Raw genomic sequence first — 12996 nt, forward strand, 5'->3', positions numbered from 1 at the left:
CTTTTTCCTGATCATCATGGATATTCTTTGTTGTGAAATGCTTGGATTTAAAGAGATTGTCCACTTTGAAGTATTTTGCATCATTTCCCGAAGTGGAGATATTTCTTAATGTGTAAACCTGGATATTTCTCAGAAATCAGAATTCTGCTTCTCAGAATATAGTTGAATTAGACATCTTTTGTCATTTGTATCTTATGATTGATAAAGATCTTGTCTCTTTAAGATTATTATATTTTAAACTTAGAATCCAGATTTTTCCTATTTTCTCTGCCATTTTTTTTTATTCTTTTCCATTTGAAGCCATTCCCTGTTTGCATTGAACCATTTCATCAATTCATATACTTTATTCCAGCTTTTCTTTTACTCTGATTGGAGGCATATGTTTTTCAGAAATCAGGTCTGTCATGGCTGTTGAACTAATGGGTATGGTGTCAAGCAACTTGATGGCTATTGAATCAAAGTTATTTTCAGCCAGAAGTGTTCAGGATATCAATTTATTTTTGAAGACCATTCCATTGAGTGGAAAATGATTTAGTCTGGGAGGATATCAATATTGCTATCTTTTGGTCTTTGTTTTATTGTGACATAGGTGTTAAATCATTAACATGTATGTGAAAAAGAGAGTGTTACAGACAATAAGAGTGGAAAGTAGTATAGGCATGATTCCACTCTCCCATTGAATACAAACACCAATCCCCTGTTTACAGCGAATCTTTGCTCATAGACCCCAACTACTAAATTTATCATCCATCCCCATTTTCTTATAAGAACAAAAACAGTTTGTGTATTTTTCAAACAATTATGTTGATGGGCCTGTTATTATAACTTGCTTTCATGAATTAATGTAAAAATATAGTTACCTTAGTGGTCATTAAAATGAAATACATGGTTAGTGAAACCTTTAAACCTCAGTTCTGAGCCACTCATGAATAAAAAATGCTAATAGTTGCATAGTGTTGAAAAGACCTAAACTGACAAAACTGCTAAGGCTAGATGGTTAGGTAATCAGCATGGATACTAGGTAACAAAATATTTTCAAGTGTTGGGGAAAATTGTGGTCCTTTTGTTATGTATCTGACATCAGACATATCAGATATCATGTCTTCATTACTAGATGTTTTACTACATAATTTCCTATTTTCCCTGTGTAGCAGAGGAGCTTGATATTGAGTCCTTATGCTATATTCATCATGTTAGAAAAGAAATTTGTTGATTATATTAGAAGGATATTTGTTGATTTTGTTGTAACCTAGTTTTATTTTCAAAATATGTCGTTTTACTCAAGCATTTGGATTTTTTTTCTCATTGTAATAATAAAAAAAATGAGTACGTGAACAGTCTGCAAATGCAACTGGCAAAAGTCAATCTCTCAGGTTATTTGGGGTTGTTAGATGTCACAGAATGGCAACATCAGCAAACTTCAGTAGGGTAGCATGCTCGAAACATATTTGTTAGGGTAATTGTAATTTCAGCTGATTTAGTAGCTAAGATTTTGTTGCACCAAGTATTATAGCACTATGGCCAGATTAAGAGAGAAATTTTGCATGAGGAGAGATCTGAACCCATGACTCCCATTCCTCAGGATCTTGGTGTCCTGGATTCGATTTCCTCTTGAGCTTGCCCATGATATAGCCCTAGTTGCTGGTATTAAACATAAACAATTAAATCTCCTCTCAAGCGCATTCATACCCTGCATGTGGCATCTTTTTACTGGGCTGACTTCTTTGCCATGATTTAGCCTTACCTGCTGGCTTAATGTAAAACACCCCTCCCCCTTTCAGGGTCTTGGTGACAAGCACTTTATATTGTACCTCAGTATCTACCAATAAATGTTAGGAATTAAATAGAAGAAATGATGTTAAAAAGTTTGTGTTCTGCTGGCAACATGCAAGCAGTTAAATAAATAATCAAAAGCTTCCTAAATGAACATTTTGTGTGTTGGGAGTGGGGGTACATTTAAAAAAAAATTTGACTAGAGGTATTTCTCATTTATAGAGAGTTTTAACATTTTAAGTTTGCCCCCCCCACCTCCCCAAACAAATCATTCTTATGTAAAAGTCAGTAAATTTCCTAATCACATTAGGTGACAAAGAAGCCTCTTACTGCCTCTTGTTGAAGCATAATGGGCAAGGTTAGATTGTCCAGACCTGTTGATGAATTACTTTGATCAGAATCTGTCCTTATGTGTGTGAAAACAAAGGGAAGCTTTGGTCTTATTGTTTACTGTTATTTTAGTTTAAAAAATCAATTTCTTTGCTTTGGTCATAATCATGACTAGCTCAGTAGGTGGTCTGTGTCTATTAAGCACATATTACATGGGTGATTAGTCTGCATCATATTTTTTGGTTGAGAATTATGTGTGGATGAACACTTTCTCTTGACAAATTATGATCCTGTAGACTTGCAGGTAAATAAGGTAACACTAGATCCACTATCAGCCATACTGTTGTATCAAAGAGCATGTATTTGGTTTTGAAGTCATGTGATTAAGGGGAAGTGGATTCATCAAAGGGTTAGAAAACTGGCTTACCATCACAAAATGTTGGCCCCAAGAAAAGTGCACTCCCAAATGACCAAAAAAGGAGATAACCTGTACCTTTTACCACATGATACAAGACCATAAAAAAATCTAGATCACGATTATGTGCAATAACCATGTGCATATGTGCATGCTGTTCCACTTTAAATGAGATGATTGGAAATGTGTTTGATATTTTTAACATATTTAGCATGAGGATTTTTTGCTAGTGTTTATTTATAAGCTAGTTTTTGAAAACAGACTAAATGTCTTTACTTTGTCGTGGAGGAACTGAACAAACAAGGTAACAGATGTCAAGCATCTTTTAGTTTTGTATCCAGTAAATTTGTGTTGGTGCATTATAGCTCCTTCTGTTTCCAGAAATTTCTGCTGATTATCTCCCAGATCATTGTACTCGCCATAGAGTACCTTGTACTCACTATCCAAGCTTAGCTTCTTTAAATGGGTGTGATGGTTGCAGATCACTTTTTAATGAAAGAATTTAAATTATAACTCAGGTAGAGAGTGTTAGTGAGAAAAAAGATGGACAATATGTTGAAGAAATAAAATTTAAAAATACAAAAAAGTAAAATAGTTAATGTAGGTGAAAGGAAATTTTGACTTTTGGACAATTGTGTACATCATGCTTACATGGGAATGCACAAGAGGATGTGGATGTTCATTTGTATCATAATATATTTATATTATAAATATGTATGCTTCTGTGATAGCTGTGCCTGTGTGTGCTTGAGCACAAGTTAGGGAAGCATGTAGGTATATTTATATTTCTCTACATGCTATGTGGAGAAACAGGCAATATATCAGCATGTGTTTTGTAAATTTATAAAAATGTAGATAACAAATAATGTCTAAAGTCACAAAACAGTTTTTCAGAAGTCTTCAGCAGCTTACTGTTAGGTCATGCGGGATGTAATCAATGATGAATTGTTTCACTGAAACTAAATTATGTAGCAGGATTTTATTCAAGTTAATGATGGATGCACAGTGTAGTACAGATACATTAATGTTTTAGGCACAGACCTACATTCACAGAAATGCAGGTTTTAGTAGAGCTTGGAAATATTAATTCATTTTAGTTGTTTAGTCTCTGTTGTAGTGCAGTATCTTATCTTGGCAGCAAGAGGGGATACTAAGTTCTGCAATAAAAGCCCACAGTTAGTGTTCCAATGCCAACCCCTATTGTCATACATTAGGAATAGACTTGCTTAGCAGTACTCAGCTTTAATGGTTTTGGTATAGGGTTGTGAATTGCTTTATTTTACAATTTCCAAGTGTCACAAATTTTCATAACCATCAGCCAGGTGTAACAGTTCTGCAGCAGTTGCTTGGTTTTCAGAATAGCTTTTGTTTTTTTATTCCTCTATCATCGTGTATGGTTTGTTTTCTTGGTAGTGTTGTAGTACTTATCCTGCTGGTACACTCCTGTTGATTACTACACATACCCTATTACCTCTATTTCTTATACAGTGATTGTTCATCTACAGGCAGTCTCAGTTTATATTTTATTAAACATGGTTAATGATGATTATGACACTGTAATTAGCTGTTCTATATGTGCAAGTCATGTGGGTATGCATTTAGGAGAAAAACTACTTCAAGTTCAGTTATTTATATCTTTGGCTTATTGCATGATGTCAAACATTAGAGCTACAGGTTTAGCTTCAAAACAAGAACACATGCACAAACATTACTGGCAAGAACACACACACTTGTAAAATATGCATTATTCTAAACATATCATTTTGCTTGAGTCCTGTAATAAAAGCTAGCTTCAAAAATGTGTTTAGACTTTCTGTACCATGTTTATTATTAGGTTCTTACAATTCAGGCACATCTTTAGTTATTACTGACCTTATTTTAAACAAATAGATGCATAGCTTTTAAGAAGCTCCATATGGTTACAATGTTCCTGCCTTTACAATGGCCCCTGGGAGTGGCACAAAGGTGTCAGTAACTTAAAATCTCATCACAGAATTGACGAGCCACACTGATGCTCTTCCTCGAACAACAGACTTAATGATGTGTGAACCAAATCACAAGATTTATTAACCATGCAAAATACGTGCGACAATTGGGCTCATTTAAAAGGGGTCGCAACACTATCTGTACTTATAATCTAGAGTGCTGTAAATGACTCCCATTATAACCACTACACACCCTTGCATAAATATGCACAGCTTAGCTCTGGCAGTTGTCATAGCTTTACTTGTACTTGGGGTGATAAGTTGCAGGCCAAGCCAACTGTCGCAGCACGCCAGTGACTCCACTTGTAGTGCCCCATCTGTCCGCGTCATCACTTCTCCACTTTGTCTGCCAACCACCCCAGAGAGCAACAACTGACGACACAGCTATAGTGATGTACCTGTAGCTTCTTTGACGACAACAACAGCTAACTACCCAACTACACTGTTTACAGCACACAGTAGTACACTTTGGGATGAACAAAATGCTATATACAGTCGCCGAAGGAACACCGCAATGTTGCAATATAATCCTTCTCATCCCAATGCTTTGAAGCTGCCCTCATCTCTGAGAAAGGCAGTTTCTGCCAGCCTTGGAACTTCTCACAGGTAGCCCCAAATGAGGTCGAGTAATCCTTTGCAGTACCGATCGACGTTCCGTTGTCACAGACCCCTTACAGCAATGGTCTCTAACCCAAGTGTCACGACTCTCCCAAACATTGCTCTCCTGATTCATGTCTCGGTCTTAAAGAATGTTCCCGTTTGTGGCCTTGAAGCCGGAGACGTGTCGACTGTTGTCAGTTGAACAAGTGTTCTGTTCGTCTTGAGATCATGCCCGATAAGTTCTTGTTCCCTTCGTGCATTCACACACACACGACATACAACCTGGGATGCCATTAGACAAACATACGCACCCAGTATCCTTCAACCAGTCATCAAATAGCCAGTGCAAACAAAAGGAAGGAAACCATGCACCCCACCCGACCACTGACTATAGCAATAGTTAAAATTTGGAAATAATAACAAACAATAAATATGCACATATCATATTTCTTGGACTTCTGCTGGACCATACCTGTTAAAGACTTTCAGGAAGTTATTTAAGAGAAAACTTCTGTCTTTAACGTCATTTAAAAGAAAAAAAAAATGTATCACATATTTTGATTGATGTATCACAAAACATCAGTTGCAATAGTCATTAGTACATTAAATATACAAAACAAAAAAAAAACCTGTGATGAATATATGGCATTAAAAATACAAGGAAAAACCAATAAAACTAGAACAAATCTATGAATTTTAATCAACAAATGACAAAATTCATGATTAATAAATGTGACATCAATTCATGATAATAAAATCCTCTATACCAGAGGGCTCTAAGCAATGAAAAAATGCAAAAGAAATTTGGCGGGAGGCTGTTATTCTCATAAATCACTTCCCTTACACTTTTGGGTAACACTATCAAAATTGTTTACTGTGAGCAGCATCAAACATTTACAGTTTAAAAGAAAAAAATATTTTCTTAGCGGCAGTTACTTTTTCTCTGGTGATGAGATAATTTTTTATCTGTTTCACCAGCCAGCTGTCTGCTTGAGCTTCTGGCAGGTAGTCACTTTGAAACTCAGCAACCATGCAGATCATTTGGGAATAAGGAAATGCAGCTCTTCCACAGAAATATTGCCACCTGAGATGAGAACCAACACATCTTTTCCTTCCACATCTGGTACTCTGTGGTTCAGTATGGCCGCTAAGGCTGCACATCCAGAGGGTTCTGCTTTGATGCCTCGATCAAGAAGAATCTTCATGCAATCAATGATTTCCTTGTCTGAGACAAGGATGACATCTTCCACATACCTCTTGCAGTGAGCATAGCACAGCTTACCTGTAATTACAATTTCTAAATGTACGATTGTATGTGCACAATATTTCTAGATGTGTGCTAGGATTTCAAAACAGTTTTTAGACTATTTCAAAACATTGGTTAAATGTTCTTGCTTGAGTTCGATGTGATTAAAATAAAATGTCATACCTGTACAAGGTGGTGAGAGTGCACTGGCTACAGATTGTACAGATGGCTTTGTCACTGCATGTCTTACTCTCATGCTCTCCCACATTGTGTTGGCTGAAAATTAAATTTTTAAGAAAGATTTTTCAATATGGAAAAGTAATTATGCAGCTAATGATGGCCTTACTATGTTACTATTCATCTCTTAACGTGACTGAAACTTGTGAAAATGTAAAGCAAAGCCACCAAAATCAAGTCTTCTGGTGTTATAAGGAGTGTAGTGCCTCACTCTAACCTGGGTACTTGTAACAATTTGTTTGATCACTAATCAAGACACCCTCTTTTGCAGGGGTGGGAATGTCATTTGATCCAGCCTGCCAAGGCAATTGTAGATTTCAGTAAATGTATAAGCATTTTTTCATAGCAGCGTAAATGTGTATTAATTGGATAATAATAACAAATTTTGAGGGACAAGCAAGGAATGTCAATTAGGATAGACAGGACACATACATGACGGGATGCATATTCTTTTCACTAGCTGGCCACAGCGTATGTGGATGATTTTAGAGAATTATGTATGCATGAGACTTTCACCCCAAGCCAAGGATAGACATTTACAGTTTGATGTTGGCTGTTTATAAAAAAATTGATCACTGACATTGCTGTGTACCTTAGTGTACAGTTCAGGCCTATAAGTTTTTAACATAATCCTTTCATGGATTTCCAAAGGATGAACAAACGAAAAAGTTTTGGCTAGTAAAAATTTGTTTGGCTATATTTGTGCATATGCAAGCCATGTCTGTGTGATGTAGACACCTCGTAATGCCATGAACTCCTCTTTAAGGAAAAGTTATGTTTGTACTAAATAACAGTCATTATTATTTATGTACTTTCATTGCACGACTACAAACAGAAAATTGTGCATTAGGATAAAAGGATGTTACTGTATACTCTGTCCCCTTTAGGAACTTAAAATTGTAAAAATATATATTTTACAAACTCCAAACTGCTAGATGTTCTGCTGTGCTTTTTATAATGGCAGACCATAGTTTTTGCACATCTAATTACAAAAATGCAGATTGTGGTGACAGAGAACAGCAGTGTCCGACAGGCTGGAATTGCACACATTGCAATGAAACTACAGCTTGACCAAATAGTGCAGGCTAATTTTAAGCAGATAATTTTGCATGGACCATAAATGGTGTCATCAATATCAAAATGGTTCCTTGGAGTGAAAAAGGTTCCCCATCCCTGCTCTAATGCCTAGAATAATGCAGTAGTTTTCTGAACTACTATTTTCTCTGCAATCTTTGCTGTAAATCATTCTTTACACTGCATTTTTTTAGGAACATGTTTGTGACAGCAAACAAGTCCATTGCTTTGCAGTTTATGTGTGAAGGCACTGTGGACAATGTTAATTCACTTACTGTTCTGTAAAATTTCTACCTGTTGATAACCATTTTGTTTGGTGGGTTTTTTGGGGTTTTTTTTTTTTTTTTTTGGATTGAAGTGTTGCCCTAGAAAGTTCATATTAGTGTGAACTTTTGTTTAGTCTTGACACTTAGTGCTTACATCCTTCTGGCTCAACTGCATACACCAATACTGGTTTTCGGGAAACCAGCTGAAGTGCAGCAGCCACGCCTGCCACCAGTCCACCACTGCCACAAGACACAAGTACCACGTCAGGCTCAATACCAGCATCTAAAACCTCCAGTGCACACCTGCAGCAACAAAACAGACAACCAAAAACATCAGCTGATCAGTCATTAAATGTTGATCATGGAGGTCTCACAGCCCTTGCAAAATCGGACCTTTCTGCCAAGAGTTCCAGCACCACAATTCCATATTTCTGTATATGACTTGAAGGCTAGAGTGTTGGAGTCAGGTTAACCTTTATCTATAATTATTAATTTTAAATGTGTAGTTTATCACTAAATATATTTTATTGGTACAAGATATAACTTATAGTAACTGTGTATACAACTACTCTATAAAATTAAAAAGTGTATACATCTAGTAAAGAATCAATAGCCAATTATGCTTTTAGCAATGAGATTACCTTTTCTCAGCCTCTAGCTTTTTTTCCCCATTTACATTTGGACTTTAAGCTATCGTTTTGTTCCAGCTGCCAACTAATTTTGTCCTAATGTTTTTCAATGTCGTTCTGATTCTCTTACCACCTTTAAGTCTTAAGATGCATCTTTTCAGAACAGCAACTTTACTGTGACTCTATCCTCAACATGAGTATGCCTAATATGTGTCTGTATTTATTTTGTGTAGCAGAAGTGAGCATGTCTGTTATATTGAATGTAGGTAAATGATTGTTGATGATTCAGGTTATTTCTGTATATCATTTCTGTAAAGCGCTTTGATTAAATCATTGGAAAAGTGCTATATAAATGCTTATTATCATTATTATTATAAACTATTTTTTTCAAAAAGAAATAAAAATATAATTATGAATATTTATTTTGTATTTGTGACACATTTTTCTAACAAATATAACCCAAAATAATATCATTAGCAAGCATACCCAGGATTTGGTTATTCTATGCAACATGAATAAATGACAAAAACGGACATAAAAATGGTGCATAGAAAGATAAACATAAAGCTGTACCCACGTTCCAAAGCCGGCGATCAACTGAAGATCATCAAAAGGGTGGCAAAAAATATCTCCCTCTTCTAAAATGTGATGATCCAATGTTGCCTGCATTTCCCATGTCGGAGTCTGCTCCACATTTATCCCCATATCCTATGTACATGTACACACACAAAATATGGAAGGTATGTGGGTGAAGTGGGGTATTTGTGTGTGCATGCATGTCTGTTGGAGGAAAAGGGAGTGAAGATTGTACATGCATAACAAAGTTTTAAATTTAAGTATAAAAATTTAACAGCAACCATTTTTTTAAATTTCAAGATAACAAAAATAGTAAACTCTAGGAACTTTCCAAGTCTATTAATTGTACCATGAAGCTTTTCTTAAGATACAATATGATACCAACATGCTGTGAATATTCAGATACCAAAGAGTGAAAAGAAACCAGAGGAGAACAATGAAGGGAAAAAAGACCACAAGTATAAAGATCAGTCTAAACTGTGTACCTACCTTCAACAGCAGAACATTACTTTCTGCTGCTGTTAGTGGTACAATGCAGGTACCAACAAGCCCTGCTTTCTGCAAATAATATGCAAAGGCTTTTCCATAATTTCCTGCAGAAATGGTGACTAGCTGTTTGTGATTGAGTTCTCCACTGTGTAGGATGCTTTCAAGCTGGTTAATCACTCCACGGATCTTAAATGAGCCTGCCAAGAAACAAGGTGCTAAATATACAGGCATTCTAAAGTGTAAACATGAGCTCAACATTTCAATTTGATCATTGGTTCTAAAGGTAGATATTTGCCAAACTAACAACTTCAAGAATGCAATGGCATTTATCTGTTGCATATGTGCTTTTTTTACCTACCTTTATTTTTCCCCACCATGGCCCTTCCTTTGGTTACATTAATTTACCAGGCATTATTAACAGACTGATTAATACACCATAAAACATTACATAAATACATCTATCTTTTTTGTTTTATTATTTTTACCTATTTTTAAAAATGATAAACGGTAAAGATCTTATGCAACATTATTACTATCTATTGTTATTTATCAACCACTAAATCGGTTCACAAGATCATGGGCTAAGGGTTACAACTGCTACATCAATTATAATAATCTTTTCTCAGGTTGAGGGCTAGATCTAAAAAAGCATAACTTTGCTAATTCTGTTACCCTTGTCAATAAAGATTTGTCATTTGTCACATTGATGTAGGGGCAGTGAATATAATGGTTCTTCTTATCCAGAAAACCAAGACAAAGGCTTCTCTACCTTGATTTCCCTAATAAATTAGGTACTCAGTTCTGACAGAAAGCTACTGCAGGTATAGATGGAGTTTTCCACCGCTATACCAAGAGGGCCTCAATTAAACTGCTAACCATCCATTTCACAACTGGGTGAAGTAGGTACGCAGCAACAGAGACCCCTACTCTTCCCCTCAAGCCCCTCCTCTCATATTTAAAACAACCAGGCCCACACTTTCAATACACAACTCAATACTGACATCAATACAGCCAACCTGTTGTTTGCATATTTTCAAGTTTCAGGTGCAAATGAAGGTGACCAAGGCCTGGAAACATTGCTTGTGAATCTTTTAGAAGAGGAGTTTGAATTACCAATCCACTGTCAAGAAGACATCTCTGTGCTTCCTGTATCTGTCGCAGTGTCACCAACTCCATGTTTTCATCTAGAAAATTTATTAGGAGAGATTTTCTTTAATTTCAAGCAAGCATATGGGTTTCAAAAGTGGAGTTCTATAACAAATACAAATTAAATATAAAAATGTCTGTTTCATATCTATTGACCATTAAATTGGTTCACAAGATTGTAAGCTAAGGGTTACAACTGCCATATCAATTATAATAGTCATGATGATGCCATCAAATCAATCACTGTCTCAGTTTAGATCATTTAGAAAATTTGCAGAGACATCCCAATTTAGTTCCAAAACTCCAAAGTCTGTTTTCTGGCCTCCCTACAAATACCAGCAAACAGATTTGTTTAGGTCTGCGAACATGCTCCCTTCCCTTTGTAATCGCTAAAACTAATCCTTATCCTAACTCAACCTAAACTAATCTCATCACATACTATACTACCCTTCAAAGCCTACCACAGTAAAAAGAAATTAAAAATTATTGGTGAAGTTTGGGGCACCTGTTATGTAGTGTTAAAACACTCGCTTGTCACCATTGCAGTGAGAGGTCCGGGATTCCGATCTGGTCTTGGGGCATTATTTGTATGTCACACCTGTTTGCAGGTTTGGCCATTAAGGGTTTTCTCCAGCTACTTCAGTTACCTCCTCCCTACCTCTCCCCTCATAGTGCAAAATCACCTCTAGGTGGAATTAAACACTTTCCGACTGTACCAGATGACCACCATGTTACACACACACACACGACTATATCAAATTCTGTATTGGACTAAACTGATTTATTGCTCCAGGTTGGTTGTGGACATAAAATATTAAATTATAATTTAACGGGAAATTAAATGAAAAGGCTGACTTTATGTGAGACGGACTGAAGAAAGACTTTCATTCAAAATAAGCGACATCATGAGATTATTATATATGACTTTTGCTTAGATTTTGATACAAAATTTACTGTCATGATATATAATGTCGTGATTGCGGGCATGATGTTTACCTGACACGCACACCAAAATATCGGTTAAATTGGTCAGACCAACCTTTGAATCTTAAAACGTTCCCACCGTTTCTCTTTTTCTGCACTTCCATGAAATTTACACACTTCATGTATATCAAATAAAAATGTATATAAAGCTTTTATAAAATTCATCTAAAAGATCCAAAACGACATACATTGCATTTGTGAATCCCAACTGTTTGCTGGCAGAAGTAGGACGAATACAGCGCCCGCAATCTGCCGGACAGTACCGAACAGGCCCGAAGTTTTTTTCCTCTGTAAACACTTGCAGAAAAACATTTCGCCCCTCGACCATCCCCTTCCCCATCCTCTAACGTCGCCCCTACCCCGTCCTCACCTGCCCGCTGTCTGGCTGGCTGGTCGCAATAATGGACACAGCTTTCTCGAAACTGTATCAGAAACCAGTCGTCGAGGAGGTGAAGGTTTATGGTGGTGATGATTATATATAGGATGTGTGATAAAAGAAGTCAGGTATCAGGATATATATATATGTAACAAGATTTGAAACAAATATGGCAGTGGAGGCGTGTATAAGTAGTACCATATAAGCTCTGCCATGGCTAATTTTCACGATTATCGCAAACCTCACAAGCAACGACTGGGCCATAGGCTACACAATCGCATGCATTGTTATTTTAACATAAGGTCCACGTCATTTTGATTGTTGTATATATTGTATATATAAGTATAGAACAAAATGAATAACTATAGAATGAATTCTATCTACGCTTATAGAATGGAATTGTATATATATAATTCATTATATGTAGTTATAGAATGAAATGTATATGCTATAAAATGAATTCTATCTACGCTTATAGAATTAAAATATTATATACTTGTAGAATGAATTGTATAGCTATAGAATGAATTCTATAAGTATAAAATGCATTGTATAGCTGTGTATATATATATAAAATTTACATAAAAATCCCCTCTTGGCGCCCCATTTAAAAGCTGGCCCTGAGATAAGCGAGGTCTCTAACACCCAACGACCTGAAAAGGTTACGAGTAAAATTCATATTGTCGTGACGGAGATAATGAATATTTTATACCCATCTGAACCTGAAATAAGAATTAAAAATAGAAAAAATTGTAGATAACAGTTCCCAACTCGTACTGAACGTGACATCCATACAGTACCATCGATCCCACCACCCAAAAAAAATACAGATCTTTTGAAATTAAAAGAAAGCAAACAAAAAATCGATCT

At 36.0% G+C, this 12996-nt stretch overlaps 1 protein-coding gene across 3 annotated transcripts; it reads right to left on the reverse strand.

Moving 5' to 3' along the window:
- Positions 1–4325: 4325 nt before the first annotated feature.
- On the reverse strand, positions 4326–12996 carry LOC112572905 (L-threonine dehydratase catabolic TdcB-like). Of its 3 annotated transcripts, XM_025252894.1 has the most exons (8): positions 11939–12996; positions 11272–11364; positions 10637–10804; positions 9621–9817; positions 9133–9263; positions 8081–8229; positions 6533–6625; positions 4326–6385 (listed from the first exon to the last, which is right to left on the reverse strand). In XM_025252894.1, the coding sequence occupies exons 3-8, from the start codon at positions 10794–10796 to the stop codon at positions 6141–6143; spliced, it is 975 nt and encodes a 324-aa protein (XP_025108679.1). In that variant the 5' UTR covers positions 10797–10804; positions 11272–11364; positions 11939–12996; the 3' UTR covers positions 4326–6140. The 3 variants fall into 3 exon arrangements, with proteins under 3 accessions (XP_025108679.1, XP_025108677.1, XP_025108678.1); XM_025252892.1 differs by lacking the exon at positions 11272–11364 and having other exon boundaries at positions 11939–12995; XM_025252893.1 differs by lacking the exons at positions 11272–11364; positions 11939–12996 and adding an exon at positions 11806–11935.

The sequence above is a fragment of the Pomacea canaliculata genome, linkage group LG9 (genome assembly GCF_003073045.1).
Source record: "Pomacea canaliculata isolate SZHN2017 linkage group LG9, ASM307304v1, whole genome shotgun sequence".
NCBI lineage: Eukaryota > Metazoa > Mollusca > Gastropoda > Architaenioglossa > Ampullariidae > Pomacea > Pomacea canaliculata.

Bases quoted from the DNA above. Each gene is read 5' to 3' on its own strand.
- LOC112572905 (XM_025252892.1), bottom strand. From the start codon at position 12,062: ATGTTTTTCTGCAAGTGTTTACAGAGGAAAAAAACTTCGGGCCTGTTC. The intron at 8,230-9,132 runs GTGGGTACAGCT...TTGTTGCTGCAG, and splicing joins TTGATCGCCGGCTTTGGAAC to GTGTGCACTGGAGGTTTTAG. The intron at 6,626-8,080 runs GTAAGCACTAAG...TTTAATTTTCAG, and splicing joins TGCAGTTGAGCCAGAAGGAT to CCAACACAATGTGGGAGAGC.